Below are 24,604 nucleotides of genomic sequence, written 5' to 3'. Positions count from 1 at the left end.
TGGCTGAGAATATTATCATTGTATTGTCATTTGTCATTTTCACACGTCCTGAGTGTTGTTAGTCACCTAAATGTTGAACAGAGACTGTGATGTAACGAAGTCAAATTCCTTGTTTGGCACGCTCAGACATGGCGAATAAATTCTTCTTGAATCTTGTATCTTGAATTGAGAACACTTTCTCATTTACAATGACGACCGAGAGGGATTAAGGGAAGTGTCTCACCCAAGGACACAACGACACGCGATTCGGTCTGGGTTCGAACCGTTTACCGTCCGGTTACTGATCGACAAATAGCTGTACTGCCTCTACTTCCACAATTCCACTTTATTTTTTAAACGCTATGAATTTCGGCATAGTAATTTGCTTCCGCAACGTCATCACGTACGTCACGCCCCAAAGTCCATATTTGGCTCTAACTTCCCTTGACAGCTCAGCGTCCAATAATGGTTTGCATGTCGCGCGTGTGGAAGCCGTCTGTGTTTGCGGCGAGGCTCAGAAGGCGAGTCTGGCCGTGCAAGTTGGCGGGTTTTCCAGTCCAACACTACAGCACTAAGACTGCTCCTCATATTCCGGGAATGGAGTACCAGGTGAGCCCTGTTCATACCTTCTGCGGTACGCTGCTCGCTAACTCGCTGCTGGCTAGCTAGTCTGCCGAGTCTGTCAAATTCGTACCCGAACTTTTGAGTTGCATTAAAGTTTTCTGTTAGCATCTCAACATGGCTGACAGGCGTAGACTACGAACACTCCGGCCGTATTTGACATTGTTTGTGAAGCCTTACGATTGTACAGTATCTATCTAGTTCGCCTGTGTCATCCGAAGCGTATACGGTTCTTTTTTGCTCTACTGAAAGACAACTGCCACATGGAATGATCGTGATTTAACCAAACGATTTAACGTGGAGCAGATGGCAAACACAACACGTGCTGTGTATAAATTGAATTCCCGAGGTTAGGGTTGTTATTGTTTTGTTTAATCGCGGTGATGATGGTAGTCAATCTAATTTTGCTCTAAACTTCAAACGCTGTTCTGCTACTGATGTCTCGGATAGCAACCCTGTCACCGTCATTTCGGAGAGCGTCTTGGAACTGAACGATTGGAAAACGTGCAAAATTCTTTCCATATGATTACGATTTAATATGAAGTTAAAAATGTCAAGGTCCTATTACTATTTACTATAATAATAATAATAATAATAATAATAAATACTGATTGTATTATTTAAAATTCAAGCAATGCATGAAGATGTATCACAATGAAAAATCTAATTGTACATAAATGTTGGGCTTTTGGAAAAATTTGGTTAAGCATGTCTTATTAAATATGGTTTATACAACTATTTCATTCAGAGTTGTTTACTCATTAAACACTTTGACTTGTAGTTGTTCACACAAGTTCACAAAATTCTATAAACAAGTCTGGCATTAGTTGCTACAGTATAATTAAAAATAATTAATTTGGTCTACAATATCAAAATGACCTATGCATCTGAAATAAAAAGCTCTTCAAAACTTAGCACTGCTACATAGTATATTTTGTATTCTCTCACGGAGACTGCCATTTTTAGGTTAATTTGTTTTTAGCAAGAGTGGAAATGAAAGAGATTATAACATGTATTCTTGATTTCCAGCTTTTTGGTTTTGCACAAATTATTTGATTGTGCGCCAATATCAACACGCCAACACCCAGATTACATGTTCAATTACTAGTATAATTTAAAAAAATATAATTATGCAAATTCATTTATTTGTTTTTACCCTTCCCGCAAGCCTTAATCACACTTAAATTTGATTAGAACCGGCTTCAGAAGTGTTACTTTACACCCATTCCTATATTCTCATGATCAATAACTTTTTGTATCACATCAAACTGAGAAAACAAACACATTTGCAGTTTTATTACAACTGACACATGCTTGCGCACGAAAGATTGAAGCATTGTATATTTAAACACTGTTTGACCAAATTTGGTAATTTTGTGTAATGGAAGTGAGTCATCCTATTGCTAACATAATAATGTAATTAGCATTGATGTTACTGTAATTCTAAATCTTATAACAACTGCTACTTCAGCATGCACACAGCGCAGCAACACAGTTCAAACAGACCATCCGACAATAACCTTTGGAGTAGGCGTCTCGAATCAATTTTCCACCCCAAACTGTTGCTATGGTTATAAGCATCACATATCGCAATTGGTTTGCAGAGCTTTTTATTGATGCAGATGTGCAGTTGTTTAGTGTGTCCTCATTAATAGCTATCATACAAAAAGCTAAGTATATACCGTATTTTTCAGACTAAAAGTTGGTCCGGAGTACAAGTCTCATCAGCCATAGAATGCACCATAAAGGGAAAAAAAACATATATAAGTCGCACCGGAGTTTAAGTCGCATTCTGGGGGAAATTTATTTGACAAAATCCAACACCAAGAACAGACATGAACCAGCAACAACAGGCTAAACGATACGGTATGCTAACGTGACAAACACAAACGAGGAGCTGAGAACGGGTCTGACTATAACATAAAGAATACGTTTATCAAACCATCTGTGTCACTCCTTTATTTTATTTCTCAAATAATAATTAACTTAGAATTTTATGGCTGCAACACGTGCAGTAGAAGTTGGGAAAGGGCATGTTTACCACTTCGTTACATCTCTTTTCCTTTTAATAACACTCAATAAACGTTTTGGAAGAGAGCAGACTAATTCTCTTAGTCCGGGGTCTTCCCTGTCGTATTTTACGCTTCATAATGCACCACACATTTTCAATGGGAGACAGGTCTGGACTGCAAGGGGGCCAGGGGAGAACCTGGACTCTTTTACTTTGAAGCCACGCTGTTGTAACACGTGCAGAATGTGGCTTGGCATTATCTTGCTGAAATAAGCAGCGGCGTTTATGGAAAAATACGTCACTTGGATGGCAGCATATGTTGCTCCAAAATCTGTATGTACTTTTCAGCATATATGTTGCCTTCACAGAAATGTAAGTCACCCATGCCATGGAAACTAATGCACCCCCATACCATCACAGATGCTGGCTTTTGAACTTTGCGTTGATACCAGTCCGAATAGTCCGCTTCCTCTTTGGTCCGGAGGACACGACATCCAATGTTTCCAAAAACAATTTGAAAAGTGGACTTAGCAGACCACAAAACACTTTTCCATTGTGCATCAGTCCATTTTACATGAGTTCGGGCCCAGAGAACCCGGCGGTGTTTCTGGATGTTGTTCAAAAATGGCTTTTGCTTTGCATGGAGTTTTAACCCGCACTTACTGATGTAGTGCCGAACTGTGTTTACTGACAGTGGTTTTCTGAAGTTTTCCTGAAACCATTTGATGATATCCTTTCACACTCATGTCGGTTTTTAAGGCAGTGACGTCTGAGGGATCGAAGGTCACGGTCATTCATTCTTGGTTTCCGGCCGTCGCACTTGCGTGCAGTGACTTCACCAGATTCTCTGAATCTTTTCATGATATTTTGGACCATAGATGTTGAAATCCCTAAATTCCTTGCAATTTTGCTTTGAGAAATGTTGTTCTTAAACTGTTCAACTATTTTCTCACACAGTTGTGGACAAAATGGTGAACCTCACCCCATCCTTGCTTGTGAATGAGTGAGCATGTTTGGGGGAGGCTCCTTTTATACCCAATCATGGTACGCACCTGTTCCCCATTAGCCTGATCACATGTGGGATGTTCCATATAGGTGTTTGATTAGCTTTTCTCAGGTTTCGGAGTGTTTTTTGCCACCTTTCCCAACTTCTACTGGACTTGTTGCAGCTGTGAAATTCTAAGTTAATTATTATTTGGCAAAAAAAAACAATTACCGTACTTTTCGGACTATAAGTCGCGTTTTTTTTCTTAGTTTGGGTGGGGGAGGCGACTTATACTGAGGAGCGACTTATATGTGAATTTTTTTCACAAATTTTCCCCCCCAAAAAAAGGGAACCCACAATAAACGAACCGCAATGTAGCAAGGGATTACTGTCATTTGAACTGCAGGTGTTCAGTAGTTGTTGGCTCTTTGAACTCTTGTTTTGTTAAATAAAGAGCCGTTTACCTGACACACGTCTATGTGTGTACTTTGTTCACGCTACAATATAGTTATATACTAGATCTGTGGAATAACGACGAGGCTGATGTCAGGCTGCACGCGAGGCTTTGTTGACAAAGGACAAGGAATTTGATCGATGGATTTAATGATTTGGAGTGACACAAATCACTGATATTATTACACTGATTTGATAATATTGTTGTAATATGATAGTTATTTGAAATATACTTTCTATATTGTTATATGGGTCTGTGGAATAATTAGAAATGCAAATCACGACGCGTACGCGGCATTGTTTACATAAAGGACGATCGATTGCTTTAATGAATTTGAGTGACACAGATGGTTTTATAAATGTGTTATTTATGTAATAGTTATTAGAATTACTCTGAATGTTACGTCAGGCTCGTTCTCAGCTCTTCGTTTGTGTTTATGTCATGTTAGCATACCTATCGTTTAGCCTGTTGTTGCTCGTTCATGTCTGTTCTTGGTGTTGGATTTTGACAAATATGTCCCAAAAGAGCAACTTATACTCCGGGGCGACTTATACATGTTTTTTTTTCACTTTATTGTGCATTTTATGGCTGGTGAGACTTATACTCGGGAGTGACTTATAGTCCAAAAATTACGGTAGGTTTATCAGTTTGATCATCCATCCATTTTCTGAACCGCTTACTCCCCACAGGGGTCGCGGGCGTGCTGGAGCCTATCCCAGCCGTCATCGGGTAGTAGGTGGGGGACACCCTGAACTGGTTGCCAACCATTCGCTGGGCACACAGAGACAAACATCCATTCGCACTTGCACTCACACCTAGGGACAATTTGGAGTGCTCAATCGTCCTATAAAGCATGTTTTTGGGATGTGGGAGGAAACCGGAGTGCCCGGAGAAAACCCACGCGGACACGGGAAGAACATGCAAACTCCACACAAGGAGGTGGAATCGAACCCACATCCTCCTAACTGTGAGGCGGACGTGCTACCCACTGCGTCACCGAGCCGCCTCTCAGTTTGAACATGAAATATGTTGTCTTTGTAGTGTATTCATTTGAATATGGGTTGAGAAGGATTTTCAAATCGTTGTAGGTGTTTTGTTTTTATTTACCTAATTTCCCAACTTCGACCGAATCCGGTTTGTACTTAACAGATTTGTGATGTTTTTGTTCTTGTTGTTGTTGGTTTTATATATCTTTTTAACTCTGTGATCGTCTCCAGAAACGTGTCAAACTCAAGGCCTGGGGGCCAGATCAGGCCCTTTACATTATTTTATGTGGCCCTTGAAGGCATATAATGTCTCCACATCCATGGTCCTCGCTAAAGTCTATACCAAAATGTTTGTCATGTGTAATAACATTGAGATTTTGCAATTGTTTTTTTACTTTTTACAGTAGCTTGAACAACAATTGAACAAACTGCTATCCTTGACATCAAATTTTAAAAGTAGTAATATATCATTTTTATGTGTGTAGTATGTGGTAATACGATCAGACGATTACCTAAATATTTATTTGGTTTCACTGTCGTACAGTTAATCGACATGTACAAAGTGGTCCATCTGTGGTGTTAAAGCCTAATACAGATGAATTTATAGCTTTGTGAGCTTGAAAGTAATCACGTTAAATCGCAACAATATTGAGGGGGAAGACATTTTTAATGCAGTGATGTCACATTTGAGAAATCTCAAACTCTTGGCACCAAACAAATAATCATCTGTTGTGTTGCTTAATGTGTTTGTAGATTGCTTAGCCGATTATGAAATCAAGTATCAAACCAACAAAAAATGTCTCATTGACCATGTTATAAAGGCTTTACTGCTTTTGTTTTAGGATGCCATTTGTACCCTCAACACGCTACAGACAAATGCCAGTTCTCTGGAGCAAGTACGGCGAGAGCGGAGCCATCCTGAGCTGCAGCTTCAAGCCATGAGAGGCTTCCTGGAACGGGCCGGCCTCACCGTGAGTACAGTATTAAACTCAAATAGTCCAAAGGTCACACTCTAGGACTGTAATCATTACAAAGGAAACTATTGTTGTTTGTTGTGATCGCTTCAGTACTTATTACATCATTGGTTATCGGGTGTGTGTTTTTCAAAGGTGAAGGAACTAGACCACCTAAACATCATTCATGTGACGGGAACAAAGGGCAAGGTGAGTTGACCTGGCGTAAATGTCTGTGTTGTTGGTAAAGTGGTAGGTAACGTTGTGGGAAGTCTGCATATCTGTGCGTGCATTTTAGGTTCATGAAAGACTCTGAATTGTCCAGAGCAGTGAATATGAGAGTGAATGGTTGTTGATACAATATGGGCTCCGATTGGAAAGTCAACTGGGATAGGTTGCAGTTCACATGCGATCTTAGGAGAATAAATAGTATGGAAAATAAGATTTTTAGAATTATATTTTTCATTTTGTCGTTTTCCAGGGGTCAACATGTGCCTTCACTGAGCAAATTTTGAGAGGTTATGGCTTCCGTACAGGATTTTACAGGTAAAATGTATGATTATGATTCAGTGGACCTCTGCAAACTAAGCACTTGTGGAATCACATATACGCAGATTTAAAAAAAATCTAGGATTCCTAATTTTTTTATAATTGTGGCAGTTTATCCATTTGTTGCCCTGAGGGTTCAAATAAACCACTTGCTTCCCCCTGTCTGCATTGTATGCAACCAAAGTCTGTGCTGGAGCAACCAAGTGAAAAAATGGCCAGCACCAGTGCCACCAGGGCAAAAGTGTGGAGCCCTGCAACACACATCAATTATACTCAGATATTTTGCTGTTTGCAGGCCGGTCCCCATTTCTATGTGAATAGGGGGATTCAACTGTAGTATGTCCATCTGTGTTAGCGCTGGTAACACATGGGCCTTATTATTGAAACAAAACATGATGTAGGCAGAATATGGATCTGTATTCTATTATTTTGCTTGCTCTCATGTGGTTATACAGAATATTAAGTACCTTGAGATAACATCTGTTTTGAATCGTCATACACGGATATTGCTAATTGACTAAATCGGCATATACTAATATTGATTATTCATATTTCAGTATGTTTGCTTTTAGAAATCCTTCAAGCTTATTTTTTTTCAAATAGTTTGTTTACTGTGGTTGTAGTTCCCCACACTTGGTCCAAGTAAGGGAGAGGATCCGAATCAATGGACAGCCAATTGGGAAAGACCTGTTTACAAAATATTTCTGGCAGGTTTATGGACGACTTGATGAAACAAAGGTGGGTGAATAATGCAACAAGTCACGCACACAGCATATCACAGTATTTTATTTCATGTACCATATTTTTTAACCCTGCAGCTTATCTATGGATTTTTCATTAAAACACTGCATTTTGTACGCCGGTGCGGCTTACCGTAATTTTCGGACAATAAGTCGCTCCGCAGTATAAGTCGCACCAGCCATAAAATGCACAATAAAGTGAAAAAAACATATATAAGTCGCACCGGAGTATAAGTCGCACTTTTGGGGCAAATTTATTTGTCAAAATCCAACACTAAAAACAGACATGAACCAGCAGCAACAGGCTAAACGATACGGTATGCTAACGTGACATATACACGAACGAGGAGCTGAGAATGGGCCTGACGTAACATTGAGTTATTCAAGTAAGTATTACATAAATAACACGTTTATCAAACCATCTGTCACTCCAATTCATTAATTCCATCGATCGTGCTTTATGTAAACAATGACGCGTATGCGCCGCATATGCTGACGTCGGACCCGTTGTAAGTTGCATTTCTAATTATTCCACAGACCCATATAACGATATATAAAGTATATTTCAAATAACTATCATATTACAACAATATTATCAAACCATCTGTGTCACTCCAAATCATTAAATCCAGCAATCAAATTCCTCGTTCTTTATGTCAACAACGCCGCGCGTGCGCTGCAGAGATCTAGTATATAACTATATTGTAGGGTTAACAAAGCACCAGGAAAGATGTGGGTTTGGTAAATGACTCTTTATTTTACAAAACAAGAGTTCAACGAGCCAACAACTACTGAACATCCAGCCACGGAGGTGGAAGAGAGCTCCATAAATAGGACCGGGCGTGCGTAAAAGCCATGTCCGAGCCCCATCCGCCGTCCCTGGACAGCCACCCGGCCGAGCGCCGGCCCCCGACTTCCATCCACGGAGGTGGAAGAGAGCTCCATAGAATAGGAGCGTGCGTGCGTAAAAGCCATGTCCGAGCCCCATCCACCGTCCCCGGACAGCCACCTGGCCGAGTGCGGCACGGTGACGTCACTTGCAGTTCAAATGACAGTAATCCCTTGCTACGTCGCGGTTCGTTTATTGCGGTTTCAGTACATTGTGGATATTTGAATTTTGAAAATTGGTGAAAAAAATCACATAAGTCGCTCCTGAGTATAAGTCGCCCCTCCACCCAAACTATGACAAAAAACGCGACTTATAGTCCGAAAATTACGGTATATTTGAACAAAACAGGAATTTTAGCTGGCGCATCTTTTATTCCGAAATTACGGTATTTTAATTTTCAAGTTGCTATTCCTGATTTATTAGAAATCATATTATTCCATAAGGCCTTTGAAATATTGCGTGTTAAGAGCTGGAGTTTTTGGACTGTAATTCTGTCAGATGTGTAATAGTTCTTTATGTTACACTCCAAATCATTAAATCTAATGATTTGGAGTGTAACAAAAGACTTTGTTACTTTTGTAACAGAGTACACTGTTACATATACTCGATACGGTAATAAATAAGGGGTCTGTACACTTGTCAAGTGTACAGACATACACAGGTCTGTGTTGGCGAGCTGCGGTGGCCATTTGTCTGTTGATACAAAGACAACAGGGCTGTGTTTGTCCTGATTTTGCCCCTTCACATCCAAAGACGTCAGACACCCGACAATCTTGCGTTTTATAAGACTTTTAAGATAATTATTTTGCGTGAGGTGTGTTAAGCGTGCTTATGTCCCCAGTAAAAGCGTCTCAAACCAATCTGGGCCGACATATCATAAACGTGTTCAATATTTACAATAAAAAAAATTGTATTTGTGGAGGAAGTTCTCCTGAGGTGGTTGACTCCACAAACGGAGATGCAATGAAATGAAGCCAATCAAAGAAGCTCTCTCACTGACAAACGAGGGAGCAGCAGTAAATAAATATCCTACTGATCTTATCTAGTAATTTACTACCTGATGTTCATTCATCCATTTCCTGAACCACTTATCATCCCTCAGTCAAGTCGTAGAAGTGCTGGAGGGTATCCCAGCCGTCTTGGGGCGGGAGGCGGCCTGCCTGATGTCATTTCCTTATAAATATGTGTTCCCGGGATGGTGTCAAGTGGTTTTCAAAGTAAGCATTATTTCCATGAAGACATTGCCATCATCTTCAAAAATATTCAGCCAACATTGGCGCATAACCGGAGAGCCTGTATTTATTTATTTTTAACTTTATTTAGGAACACAAAACAAATATAAATATCTGCCTGAAACAAACCAAAAGACAATGAATCCTCAACTGTAGAGCCTACAAAATAATACCCACTTTGTGTTCCCATTAAAATATTTGGACCTCCTTTATAAGTTTTCTAATTAATCAGAATTTGTGTATATCCCTTTTAGGATGAGCCTTATTGTTTTTGTGTTCGTGAAGTCACTTGTGGTCACGCATACTCGACCGGTGTTGGAAAAACATCTTCATGTGTATGGAACTGAGTTTATTTGAGCACCCGACACACAATACAAACCAAATCGTTTAATGTTTTAAAACTGTTAAAATGGTTTATCTTTCCTGTCAAAGATAATACATCTTTTAAGAGTTGAAACATCCTTATTTGTGTATCTGGAATTAGTGTCACAATTAAGTTGTCTAGTACAACACGAGGACCTTGACATCATGATGAGCATGACCCACGCGTGACAGTGAAGCTGGGTCACATTACTTGCATTACCATTAAGCAACTCAAAATTCTTTCCTGATGCGATTCACTTTGCATAACCCACTAGCAAATGTGATGCCAAGTTGCTTGGGGTTTGGGTGGGAAGTAGCTTTGGCGTCGGATGCTTATTTATGGTCACTAAATAAGACACGACACCTTAAATTGGACATTGGTTTGCTTACAGTTAGGTCCAAAACTATTTAAACTGTGTCATTGATGTGTATTTGAAATAAAAACTTGGCATTTCAACTTTCATTAATAAATCAGAGCTATTTTGCATGCATACTGTATTTTACGGACTAAAAGTCGCTCTGGAGTAAAAGTGGCACTTTTAGGGCAAATTTATTTGTCAAAATCCAACACCAAGAACAGACATGAACCAGCAACAACAGGCTAAATGATACGGTATGCTAAAGTGACATACCGTAATTTTCGGACTATTAGTCGCTCCGGAGTATAAGTCGCACCACCCATAAAATGCACAATAAAGTGAAAAAAAACATATAAGTCGCTCCGGATTATAAATTGCACTTTTGGGGCAAATGTATTTGTCAAAATCCATCACCAAAAACAGACACGAACCAGCAACAACAGGCTAAACGATACGATATGCTAACGTGACATACACAAACGAGAGGCTGAGAACGGGCCTAATGTAACATTCAGAGTTATTCAAATGATTATTACATAAATAGCACGTTTATCAAACCATCTGTGTCACTCCAAATCATAAAATACATCGATCATTGATCGTGTAAACAATGCCGCGTACGTGCGCCATCGGACTTGTGATTTGCATGTCTGGCGTGATGTGGCATGCTGTCCATCACAAGCAGAGCTTGCATCCTAAATTGCATTGCTGCCCCCACTGTTTTTTTTTTTTTTTTTTTTTACATCACCACACTAAATTCTCTTCACCAGACCTGTGCTTTTGAAAAACTAAAAAAAAACAGCGCTTTCCTCTCCCAATTGTTGCGTCACGGCCAATGGTGGAATTTAAATCACCCTCGTTCAGTTTAGTTTGAAAATAACTATTTTTTTTTCAGTTTTTTGTTTTGTTTATTTGTTTCATGAACTTGAATATTGTGCTTTTAAAGTGTGAATTGCTTTATTCGTTTTTTCAGTGTATTAAAAATATGTGAGGTGATCAACTGTACTAGTAAGTAATGTGTTAATGATCAAGTAAATTTTTTGGAAAAAAAACCACATAAGTCGCTCCTGAGTATAAGTCGCCCCCCCACACAAACTATGAAAAAAAAACGCAACTTATAGTCCGAAAATTACGGTATACACAAACAAAGAGCTGAGAACGGGCCTGGCATATCATTCGGAGTTATTCAAATAACTATTACATAAATAACAAATTTATCAAACCATCTGTGTCACTTCGATTCATTAAATTCATTGATCGTCCTTTATGTAAACAATGCCACGTATGCGCCGCTACGTCGGAGTCGTCTTGAGTTTGAGTTTTAATTATTCCACAGACCCATATAACAATATACAAAGTATATATCAAATAACTATCATATAGACAATATTATCAAACCATCTGTGTCACTCCAAATCATTAAATCCATCGATCAAATTCCTTGTTGCGCGTGCGCCGCTGACATCAGTCTCGTCGTTATTCGACAGATCTAGTATATAACTAATTTGTAGCGTTAACAAAGTACCAGGAAAGACGTGGGTTTGGTAAACGGCTCTTTATTTAACAAAACAAGAGTTCAACGAGCCAACAACTACTGAACTGTAACGATAAAACCATATACAAGTTGCTACACAAATTAAAATATATCAAATAAGTATAACATAAATGACAAGTTTTTCAAACCTGTGTCACTCCAAATCATTAAATCCTTCAAACTCTTCGTGCTCCGTGTCACTTACAAACAAAGCCGCTAATGATTTCGGTAGTACGTGTGGCCCTTCGTCATCTTCGTCATCCCGTGATCGAATCCTTTGTCCTCTATGTAAACAACCGCCGTGTCGCTGACGTCACTTGCAGTTCTAATTACAATAATCCCTTGCTACATCGCGGTTCGTTTATTGCGGTTTCACTACATCGTGGATTTTTGAATTTTGAAATTTGTGAAAAAAATCACATAAGTTGCCCCCCCCAAAATACGGTACTTTGATTTTCAAGGACAAAATCGAATCTAAGAATCCTTAGCCTGTTTGCTAAAGGCCAAATCTTCTGAGACATTGAGTCATTCTTGTTCTAATAATTCAATATCCGTTTAATTCTTAGGATGCCCAAGATGGGACAATGCCTGCATATTTCCGCTTTCTCACCATCTTGGCCTTTCATGTCTTCCTTCAAGAAAAGGTAGGTATTCAGCTTACATTGTCAGACAGCAATTTGGAGCTTGAATTGAGGTGTGCCAGAATCAAACACATTTGGTACCTCCTCAACCCTATAATAAAAACCATGACCAAGTAATTATCAAAGTACATTGTTAAAAATTTACAGATATGGAGCATTACCTGTATTTTGAAGAAATCCTGTCAGGATATGTTTCATTGTCGTCCTTTTTTCAGGTGGATTTGGCTGTGATTGAGGTTGGGATTGGTGGAGCGTTTGACTGCACAAACATTATAAGGTACATTTGCTGTTTCCCCTTTCATATCAACTGTCTAAAAAAAGTGATGAGCGTACATGTAGTTGTCATATTTGGAGGTACAATTTTGACATCCTTCAGCAAAATTTGTCACAGTAACCCATATTTGAAAAATAATTTTGGCATAATCAAAAAATAATGATCTCAGCTTTCCGATGACACAACAACCATTGTGCTACACTACTCATTGTTACTAATTAAGCTGCTATTTTCTCGTGTTTGACCACAAGGAAAATTATACCGCTAACCTTAGAAACAGGTAATTGGTTAGGTCTAGTATGGAACTATGAGGCAATGTAATCAAGTATTTCTGATTTCAAATACTGATATCCAATACCATGTTCAAAGGAAAAAAATAAGGAACAATAGAAACAAATCATTAACTATTAAACTTGAAGTCACGTGTCAAATTAAGAATTTCGGATTTGACCCTACAGTCTAGCTGTTTCTACCTGTAGGTGTCAGTAATGTCTAGATGTTTGCTATTGGAATGTCAGCGCGTTAATTGATGACAAGTAAGGTGAGGGGGGAGCGTCTCAGTCGCAGAACATAGTACAGAACCAAAGCTAAAGGTTTCTTTTCAACATCATTCTATGATATTCTTTAAACACAATTACCGTAATTTTTGGACTATAAGTCGCTCCGGAGTATAAGTCGCACCAGCCATAAAATGCACAATAAAATGAAAAAAAAAAACATATATAAGTCGCACCGGAGTATAAGTCGCACTTTTGGGGCAAATTTATTTGTCAAAATCCAACACCAAAAACAAACATGAACCAGCAACAACAGGCTAAACGATACGGTATGCTAGCGTGACATATACACAAACGAGGAGCTGAGAATGGGCCTGACGTAACATTCAGTTATTCAAGTAAGTATTACATAAATAACACGTTTATAAAACCATCTGTGTCACTCCAATTCATTAAATCCATCGATCTTGCTTTATGTAAACAATGTCGCGTATGCGCCGCATATGCTGACGTCGGACCCGTTGTAAGTTGCATTTCTAATTATTCCACAGACCCATATAACAATATATAAAGTATATTTCAAATAACTATCATATTACAACAATATTATCAAACCACTCCAAATCATTAAATCTATCGATCAAATTCCTCGTTCTGTATGTCAACAATGCCGCGCGTGCGCTGCAGAGATCTAGCATATAACTATATTGTAGCGTTAACAAAGTACCAGGAAAGACGTGGGTTTGGTAAACGGCTCTTTATTTAACAAAACAAGAATTCAATGAGCCAACAACTACTGAACTTCCAGCCAAGGAGGTGGAAGGGAGCTCCATAGAATAGCACCGGGCGTGCGTAAAAGACATGTCCGAGTCCCATCCACCATCCCCGGACAGCCACCCGGCCGAGCGCCGGCCCCCGACTTCCATCCACGGAGGTGGAAGAGAGCTCCATAGAATAGGAGCGTGCGTGCATAAAAGCCATGTCCAAGCCCCATCCACCGTCCCCGGACAGCCACCCGGCCGAGCACCGGCCCCCGACTTCCATCCACAAAGGTGAAAGAGAGCTCCCGTTGAGAAGGACCGGGCGGGCGTAAAAGCCATAATAGTTTTTCAAACCTTCTGTGTCACTCCAAATCATTAAATCCTTCAAACTCTTCGTCCTCCGTGTCACTTACAAACAAAGCCGCTAATGATGCCGGTAGTACGTGGGGCCCTTCGTCATCCCGTTATTGAATCTTTTGCCCTTTATGTAAACAACCGCCGCGTTACTTGCAGTTCAAATGACAGTAATCCCTTGCTACATCGCGGTTCGTTTATCGCTGTTTCACTACATTGCAAATTTTTGAATTTTGAAAATTTGTGAAAAAAATCACATAAGTCGCTCCTGAGTATGAGTCGCCCCTCCACCCAAACTATGACAAAAACCGTGACTTATAGTCCGAAAATACTTACTGCTACTCATCCTTCACTCAGCTACTGAAAACAAGAATTCACAATGCTATGTTCTGGCATTCATGGAAAATTTTGTATTACTTCAGGAAAAACACTCCCGTTTTTGTCCATATGTCGCTATAATCAACAAAAAAATAAGTGCTTCTTTGTCAAGTGCTTCTTTGACACTGGATTGTGTTGCTACTGTCATTGTAATAGTCATTCAATATGAATAGACATGGCTCGTTTTGAACTTCAGCTATGTTGAGTAGTATCGTTTTTTTACAGTCTTGGCCTTGTCCCATTCTCGACTTCCAGAAGTCTTGTCATTGTCTCAATATTATCTTGATAGTTTCTTGGTCTCATTTGGTGTGGTCTTGACTCCAAGGCTAGAGTACTCTTTACACATTGTTTGTGTCATTGTTTAACATTTCACAGTGTTTATTTCATGAAAATGAAACTTGTGACAGGTGTAGAAGTTTGGCCCTACAGAACCCCTGTTGCCACGTACAGTGTCTCAGAATCAACCTGAGATGTTCGGGCTCATTTTGACATGGCAGATCACAGTTTTGGACTGCATTGATGACTGTAGTGTTCCGTACACATTCACATTGTGGCATAATCACCACTTGTAGTTATTGTTTTTACCTTTTTACTTGACTTTGCCACTTCACAGGAGACCGTGGGTTTGTGGGATCTCTTCTTTGGGAATAGACCACACGCAGATTCTCGGAGACACTATAGAGAAGATTGCCTGGCAAAAAGGGGGCATCTTTAAGGTTAGTGTTGCCATTACAGGCACAACTACTATATGTTACTGTTTGTGCTTATTACTACTCCTCATCAGATCCACAGAAATGGGCTTGCTTGGATTCACCTAAGAGTAAAGTCCCAAGTTAAAGTCCCAGTGGTCATCGTCACACACACATCTGGGTGTGGTGAAATTTGTCCTCTGCATTTAACCCATTCCCATTTGATTTTGATTTCGGGGGAGAGGGGAGCAGTGAGCAGCAGGGGTGCCGCGCTCGGGAATCATTCGGTGATCTAACACCCCAATTCAAACCCTTAATGCTGAGTGCCAAGCGTGGAGGCAATGGGTGGGTCCCTTTTTTATAGTATTTGGTGTGACCCAGCCAGGGTTTGAACTCACAACCTTCCAGTCTCAGGGCGGACACTCTACCACTAGGCCACTGAGCTGGTTAAAGAGCAAGTCTCGAACCCGAGGCTGCTGGACACCAACCCAAGTCATAAACCAGCCATTTTGGCGTTCAGCGACAACTTCACCTTTTGATCTATGATTTAAAGTTCCCGTTCGTGTACTGACTTACGCCAAAGATTCCCCAATAAACAGCCTAGTTAGCGAATGATTTTTTTTTTTTTTTTTTACTTATTCTGGGGGCGATATTGTAGCATTGATTTGAGGTTTCTCTATCTTCTGTTTGACGTTATAATCTCACACGCATGCACATGTCTGATTGTCACTTAACTTGATATTTTAAAGACAGATTATATTTGCCATGGACAAAAACACAGAATTTAATAACAGCAAAAATGCTGGTAACATAAAAGTGGCTTATACATCTCAGACAGAATCCTGATTTAGTACATCAACAACAGATTGAATGGCATGTTTTAATTTGTATTTGAGTAGCTTTTACACACTTTTACTTAAGGAACTCCATTTCTCTTCATAAGTGCTTACAAAGTATGAAGGGTTGGGAATGCCTCTATCAGTTTTACTGGATAAAATTACTTGGGCATATACAATTTATGTAGATTGTAAACTTGCCTGAATATTGATCGCAAGTTTCAGAAGCGACTGGTTATTGGCCCTATTTTGACAATAAAATGTTTCACGGACAATGAAATGACTCACGGAAATAATGTTTGTCTGCATTGGTTTTAAAAATTACAAATTGAACCAGTTTCCGATCATGCAGCAATGTTTTTGCCGTATCTCCTCTGACTTCCTCGTCTGCATGTTTACATCTGTCCTTTTTTTGTTTTGTTTTTTAGCCAGGAGTACCTGCTTTCACAGTCAAACAGTCAGGAGAGGCAATGGATGTACTGAGGAACAAGGCCAAAGAGATCAGTGTAAGCAAACATTCATTTGATGTACCTTTTACTGATATCTAAATTTTAATTGTTGACATACCGATGGGTCTCTAGACCACAAGTCCATCAATTCATTTTTTTAATTAAATCAATTACATATTTTGTTAGCTACCTCTTTCTGAAATAATTGAACGAGTCATTCTTTGTTTTGGTCCCACTATTTTATGAATACAAATGAGACTTCACCACTGATCGACAGATTTCAGACTTAGTTGTACTATGTTCAGGATCAGGTCACAGGGGCAGCAGCTATTGGAGAGACTCCCAGACTTCTGTCTCCCCAGCCACTTCATCCAGCTCATCCCGGGGGATCCCAAGGCGTTCTCAGGCCAGCCGAGAGACATAGTCTCTCTAGCGCATCCTGGGTCGTCCCCGGGGTCTCCTACCGGTGGGACATGCCCGGAACACCTCCCCAGGGAGGCATCTAGGAGGCATCCTGATGAGATGCCCGAGCCACCTCATCTGGCTCCTCTCCACGTGGAGGAGCAGCGGCTCTACTCAGAGTCTCCTCACCCTATCTCTAAGGGATAGCCCGGACTGCACTGCTTCCCCCTCCTGAGACGCCGGATGGTGGACCAGAATCTCCTCGAAGCTTTCCAGAAGTCATTCTCTTGGCCTCACCAAACTCCTCCCACGCCCGGGTTTTAGCCTCAGCAACCGCCGAAGCCGCGTTCCGCTTGGCCATCCGGTACCTGTCAGCTGCCTCCGGAGTCCCGCAGGCCAAAACGGCCCGATAGGACTCCTTCTTCAGCTTGCCGGCATCCCTTACCGCCGGTGTCCACCAGCGGGTTCAGGGATTGCCGCCACGATAGGCCCCAATGACCTTACGGCCATAGCTCCGGTCGGCTGCCTCAACAATAGAGGCGCGGAACATGGGCCACTCGGACTCAATGTCCCCCGCCTCCCCCTGGACGTGGGAAAAGCTCTGCCGGAGGTGTGAGTTGAAGCTCTTCCTGACAGGGGATTCTGCCAGACGTTCCCAGCAGACCCTCACAGAGCGTTTGGGTCTGCCAGGTCGGACCAGCATCTTCCCCCACCATCCGAGCCAACCCACCACCAGGTGGTGATCAGTTGACAGCTCCGCCCCTCTCTTCACCAGAGTGTCCAAAACGTGGCCGCAAATCCGATGACACAACTACAAAGTCGATCATCGAACCGCGGCCTAGGGTGTCCTGGTGTCAAGTGCACACATAGACACCCTTATGCTTGAACATGGTGTTCATTATAGAAAATCCGTGTCGAGCACAGAAGTCCAACAATAGAACACCGCTCGGGTTCAGATAGGGGGGCCGTTCCTCCCAATCACGCCCTTCAACTCTCACTGTCATTGCCCACGTGAGCATTGAAGTCACCCAGTAGAACGATGGAGTCCCCAGAAGGAGTGCTCTCCAGCACCTCCTCCAGGGACTCCAAGAAGGGTGGGTACTCTGAGCTGCCATTTGGTGCGTAGAGACAAACAACAGTCAGGACTCGTCCCCCCATCCGAAGCCGGAGGGAGGCTACCCTCTCGTTCACCGGGGTGAACCCCAATGTCAGGCGCCTAGCAATAAGTATGCCCACACCTGCTCGATGCCTCTCACCGTGGGCAACTTCTCGAGAGGGCTTGTACCAGAGCCCAAACTATGTGTGGAGGCAAGTCAGACTATGTCTAGTCGTATCTTTTCTGCCTCACACACCAGCTCAGGCACCTTTCCAGCCAGAGAGGTGACATTCCATGTCCCTAGAACCAGCCTCTGCAGCCGGGGATCGGACCGCCAACGTTCTCCCCGCCTTTGGCCGCCGCCCAGCTCACTTTGCACCCGACCCCTTAGGCCCCTCCTACAGGTGGTGAGCCCATGGGACGGGGGACCCACGTTTTCTATTCAGGCTATGCCCGGCCGGGCCCCATGGGCGAAGGCCCGGCCACCAGGCGCTCGCCTTCGAGCCCCACCTCCAGGCCTGGCTCCAGAAGGGGGCCCCCAGTGACCCGCGTCCGGGCGAGGGAAAACTAGGTCCATTCGTCTTTTACATCATGAGAAGGCTTCTGAGCTGTGCTTTGTCTGGCCCCTCATCTAGGACCCTTTTGCCATGGTTGACCCTACCAGGGGCATGAAGCCCCAGACAACATGGCTCCAAGGAACATAGGGGCACGCAAACCCCTCCACCACGATAAGGTGATGACTCACGGAGGGGTGATAAAAGAACCAGTAAAATAATAGATTTCAGACTTTTTAGGAACAAAATCAATGTGTTCGAGATAAGGTCAAAATAATTCAGAATTGCTCTCTAGGGTTTCTTTGTAGTCGAACAGTAAGGGCAAGAGTAGGGTGTGGTTAAGAGTTACGACTCATCGAAGGGGGACGCTTTTTTTTCTCTTTTGTCAAAAGTCAAATTCAAAGTCTGCTTTATTGTCAATTTCTTCACGTTAAGACACACAAAGAGACCGAAATTACGTTTCCCACCGTCCCACGGTGACTAGACACAAGTATGTAAGTATTACAAATAGCACAAAGAGTAAAAACAATGGATAAGAGCGATGAATAAGTAAGAAGCAAATAAGCTAACTAAATAAACAATAAATAAATAAATAGAGGAGCAAGCATGCATACAGCAGACAGCCAGAACATAGCACAAAAGTACAGGACGTTATGCAGCTGAGGGTGGAGGGGGGAGAGTTCAGGATCCTGACAGCTCGGAGTATAAAGCTGTTGGTGAGTCTGGTGGTGCGGGAGCGCAGGCTCCTGTACCTCTTCCCAGAAGGCAGAAGATCAAACAAAGAGTGAGCGGGGTGATTTTTGTGGGCGTCCATTAGAGAATAGTGGCATTGCTGATTAATGTGTAGTGTTCATTTGCTATCAGTGACCGTGCGCTAACATTAACCTTAGATGGTACTAAATTAGTCTAGCATCCAAGTTTTAAGTTAACACACACCCTTTACGGTCCTCCCTCCACCCATCTATAAATATGTTTTTGGCAAAGGTTTTTTTTTTTTTTTTTGGCCAAAGGTCTCTGCCCTAGGGTTACTCAATTAATAAAATTTTAATCATGATTACAAATTTGGCTTCAAAGGATCTTAGTATTCTTATAATCAAAGACAAATGCTTATTTGGTGGTTCTGTTTTTTTTTTTTTTTTTTTTTTTTTTAAACATGGTCAATAAATACTGTTCCAAACATGTTAAATTAATGTTGTTTCAATTTCAAACACATAATCACCTGAACTGTTGTTTTAGTGCCCACTGTGGATGTGTCCTGACTTTGAGGACTACCAGGCAAACTGTGGACCATTAAAACTGGGCTTGGCGGGACAGCACCAGCGGTCCAATGCCTCACTGGCCCTGCAACTGAGTCACACTTGGTTGCAAAGGAGATGTCAACCAGGTAATGCAGGGAAAACTGCCTCTCAATTTTTAGGTATCAGTTTAAATATTCAGACATTCAGTAGAGATGAAAACATTTAAGCAATCTTAAGGATTCAAGCCTAATTAAATGCTGTTGTTGGGGTTTTTTTCCCCCCGGACAGAAAATTGTTTCCAGTTTAGAGAAAATTCTTATACCCTCCTGACAGTTTTGGCTGTCTGTCAGCCTTCATCAGAGCTGACACCTCTTTCATGTGTGACGTGTAAAAACAGCTGATCGGTTTGGTAGGCCTTCAAAATGAGAATAGAGGGCTTAAATGCTCCCACACAACTGAGATACTATCCTTCAACAATAGTGGGGGTCAAGTTATTTTATTGAAGATCTCGCAATCAGCTCATATCACACAAGGAAGCGGTCACAGGTTTGACAATGGCTGAAGTGACAGCCAAAACTGTCATCAGACAATATTCCCTTTACTGAAAAACTTCTCTCAAAAAAGACATTTAAAAGCTATTGTAATAAAGTAGATAATATTAACACTATAGCTCTCTTCAAGGCTGTTTGTTTGTTTTTTACAGAGGAAAAGTTTTTATCAACCGGTTTTGAGACCTCTAGTATACCTGAGGCAACTTCCTTCACACCCTCCCTCATCATGAAGAAAGGTACAACTTTCAAAAAGTTATATCATTATTGATCTTGTTGATAACATTGAGTTCAGATAAGTTCAGTCCACCTGTTTACATATTATTGTTTCATGAAACATTTAAGTGATAACATCACATTTCTTTCTGTTATTGTTGTAATTAGACTTGAGAATTTGGCCAGGTATTGAATATTAAGACCAAGACATTTGTATAATAAATCTGATATTGTTTATTGTCAGACATGTATTTATTGTTCGTTTGTTGAAAATGTATAGAAGGAAAATCAAATCAAAGTAAAGAAAGAGGGGAAAAAAATCAGTATTAGATTGTTTTTCAAAATCGTCTAGCAGTATTCCAAACCACAATTTAGGCAGGCATTGGTAATTTTTTTGGTGCAGATCTTCCTAACGATGATATACCTTGAATGTGACAGCGTCCACTGATTTCTGTTTTATTTTAATTGTCATTTTTCTGTGATCTCAGGACTGGCAGACACCAAGTGGCCCGGAAGAAATCAAATGATAAAACATGGTGCAATAACGTACTTCTTGGATGGTGCTCACACCATGCGTAGTATACAAGCTTGTGTAAACTGGTTCAAAGAGATCGCAGCCCAGCATGAAATGATAGCAAGGTGACCATCAGTCTCAGAAGTCAACATTCATGGGGGATAATATTTACAACCCAAATTGATGCAGTAAAATATATACTTTTCTTTAAAAAGTTGTCTTTGTTTGATAATAACCTGTGTAATCTTTTACCATGAGCTAAAACAATTTTAACTGGTTTATCAATATCTCTTACTGAGCAGAATTTTACAAATTGAGCATTGATCCGTAAGAAAAATAAACATAAATTGTGAAACGTATAGATGTTAGGTCATTTCAGCACAATTCGGATCCCATCTTCAGGTTTTGTCAGACCCATCTGGGATCTTTTTTCATCTGGTTATTCCTTTGCCCCCATTATCATGACGTGTTCGAAGGGCATTTTTTCCACGCAAAACCTTGACATCTGTGTTGCAGTGGACCTGTTGCAAGGATTTTGCTGTTTAATGCCACAGGGGAAAGGGACTCTGCAGCCATGCTTAAACTTCTTATGGTGAGTAATCTGTAGCGCCTCTTTGATAATGATTAACACATGTTAATTTGACATCCTTATATATAAAGTACACACACACATATATATATAAGTATTGCATCATTTATGTTGAATTTATTTTATTTAGCGAATGCAAAGTCCCTAAGCCATGCAGTTGCCTCCTGGTCTGCTGTATGGAGGGTGACTAACCCTCCTTTAAGTCTGTAGAGAGGACAAACTTCTATGATGTGTTCCATGGTTTGCTCCTCTCCACAAGCACACAGTGGGATGGGGCTACCGCCCCATTTGTGAAGGCTGGCCAAGCAGGGGCCATGTCCAGTCCTGAAACGATTGAGTGTGGACCACTGTCTTCTTGAGAGGTTGGTGCCAAGGACCTGATGGTTGTGGTCTGGCACCAAGTGTTTGTTTGGCACCTTCTTGGACTCCCATTCCATTTTCCAAGCCAATTGGATGGTGAAGTCGGTTGGTGGGGTGTTCTTCCAGATTGGTCGTCTGGACGGGAGTCGAGCAGTGGGTGGGTTGTAGATGTCTGTATGGATCAGTAAATTGGGAGACTCATTGATCTTTCGAAGCATTTCATGGGCGGCTGCTTCTCGCCGGATATGTGTGTGTGTGTGGGGGGGGGGGATTTTTGATAGGACAGGAAGCCAAGGGAGTGGTGTTGAGCAGACAGTCCCGGTTATGATCCTCATGGTTGTGTTGAGCTGGGTGTCCACATAGTGAGTGTGGGGGGACCTTGACCAGACAGGGGCACAATATTCGGCTGCAGAGTATGCAAGGGCCAGTGCCGAGGTGCGCAGTGTGGACGCTGATGCCCCTCATTTATGTTGAAAATGTAACTTAGCTACTTTTTTGAGTAATTGATGTCCTCCCTGTGTGGAGTTTGCATGTTCTTCCCGTGCCTGCATGGGTTTTTCATGGGAACTCCGGTTTTCCCCCCCATACCCCTATAACACTCTTGGTAGGCCGATTGAGCACTCCAAATTGCCCATAGGTGGGAGTGCGAGAGCGAATGCTTATTCGTCTCTGTGTACCCTGGGATTGGCTGCCAACTGGTTCAGGGTGTCCCCTGCCTATTGCCCCATGACTGCTGGTATAGGCTCCAGCCCGCCTGTGACACCCGTGAAGAGATGATGGATGGATGGATGGATGGATGGATGGATGGATGGATGGATGGATGGATGGATGGATGGATGGATGGATGGATGGATGGATGGATGGATGGAAAAAGTAGCTTAGTTTGATTACTTAATCAATAAACTAAGCTAAGTTAGATTTCATGATACTTGATCAGTAAACAGATGGTGATACCACCGCTTATATTTTGCCACTATTAATTGAAAGTGCATTTTTAACAGTGCTATTTAATTTTTTTTAAAATAAAATCCTGACAGCCTTTTTCGAGTTAGTAATATTTCTCTATCAAAAAATTCCATTTTGTGAATTCCACTTAACATAAACACTCTACTTCCCACTGTTAATATTGTGATGGCAACAGTTATTTATAATCGATCTTGTTTATAAGTGTAATGATTAAATTTGTGGACCCCATACAGTCACACAGCCATGTGTGTCTTTCTCCTAAAGGTATAAGGGGTATAGGGTCCTGTGATGTTTGTATTTTTATTTGTTTGACATACTGGTGGGGTTTCTGAACCAATAGATAAAACTTTGTCAACAGCACAGTGTGCGCAATATAAGTTTAATATTTTCTTTAGCTGACAAAAAGTAGTGACTGTATTTACAGCTTCAAAATGCGAACTTCTGTCACATTTGTTTTTCTGTTTCCTTTCAGCCATGCCATTTTGATTTTGCTGTGTTTTGTCCGAACATCACAGAGACCATCACTGCCTGCAATGCAGGTGAGATCAACAGTTCACAGTCGTATATTTCTTTGTCCATAATAAACATGATGAACATTGTAGTTTACTTAGACCACACATTTCCATCAATTGGATGGGACATTGAAAAGAACTTTCAAACAAGAGGTATCTGAAGTTAGATCATCTGTCCTCCCTTTGCCTCTCAGACCAACAGAACTTTAATGTGTCAGTGGAGCACATGCTGACTCGCTGCTTGGATAACGAAAGAAGCTGGCGTCTGCACAACAGCACAGGGAACACCAGTGGCACACCACAACTAATTGTGGACAGCTTGTCTTTGATCCCTGAGGAGAAAGCGGACACGCTCGTGTTTCCCTGCATCCTCAGCGCCCTTCAATGGATCACACAGGGTAGGGATCCAGTGCTAGTGGACCCTTCCAAAAAAGTGATGCCATTGAAACCCAGCGTGATGGCTAAAGCTGCTCCATTGTACGATGCTACCGAGATCCATGTCCTTATCACTGGAAGCCTCCACCTGGTGGGAGGTGCACTCAAACATCTTGTCCCTGAATCCTCCAAGTAAATGGGCCTTGAATTTGAAACGGTTATAATTAGAAATCCAATGCAGGAATATAAATGTTTGTTTTAAAAATGTATATTTGGGGTACCACAACAATAAGAGTGAGACTAATGATACCCAGTGTCAGTCATTTAGAACCAGGCAGTTTGCCCCCCCCCCCAACACACTCAGAATGACCCCAGACGCACAAAAAACCTTGCATTCAACATTGCAAAGCTAAAGTCTTAATTCCAACTTGAAGTCAAATGTGTTTACATAATGGGTACATTCATTAAAACAAGATAATGTGACAGTTTTTGTAGTTCACTTATTCTAAATGATAATTATTAATTGTATTTAAAATAAAAACGTCTATTTTGAAAGAAAATCTGAATTTGGAATACTTGACCAGTTTAAGGCCTATTTTGTTTGTTTTTTAAAGAAAGCTCAATCTGGCTTTTATTTTTACATACTGTTTAATTTTTGTCTATAAATAAAAAACACAAGTGTCTGCAAGTATATACAAAA

General features: G+C 41.2%; 1 protein-coding gene across 1 annotated transcript; it reads left to right on the top strand.

The window, feature by feature from the left end:
* Positions 1 to 411: 411 nt before the first annotated feature.
* On the top strand, positions 412 to 24,604 carry fpgs (folylpolyglutamate synthase). The gene is made up of 15 exons (XM_085926461.1): positions 412 to 588; positions 5,879 to 6,007; positions 6,146 to 6,199; positions 6,471 to 6,535; positions 7,162 to 7,276; positions 12,222 to 12,299; positions 12,512 to 12,573; positions 15,174 to 15,276; positions 16,514 to 16,591; positions 19,823 to 19,970; positions 20,528 to 20,611; positions 21,077 to 21,227; positions 21,619 to 21,694; positions 23,490 to 23,556; positions 23,724 to 24,604. Exons 1-15 carry the CDS (start codon positions 445 to 447, stop codon positions 24,098 to 24,100), a joined length of 1,731 nt encoding a protein of 576 aa, XP_085782587.1. The 5' UTR covers positions 412 to 444; the 3' UTR covers positions 24,101 to 24,604.

This window comes from Syngnathus leptorhynchus, chromosome 12 (assembly GCF_054491065.1).
Source record: "Syngnathus leptorhynchus isolate UIUO chromosome 12, UIUO_Slep, whole genome shotgun sequence".
NCBI lineage: Eukaryota > Metazoa > Chordata > Actinopteri > Syngnathiformes > Syngnathidae > Syngnathus > Syngnathus leptorhynchus.
The sequence above is the reverse complement of the archived record's forward strand: the minus strand, read 5'-3'. Positions and strand labels throughout refer to the sequence as shown.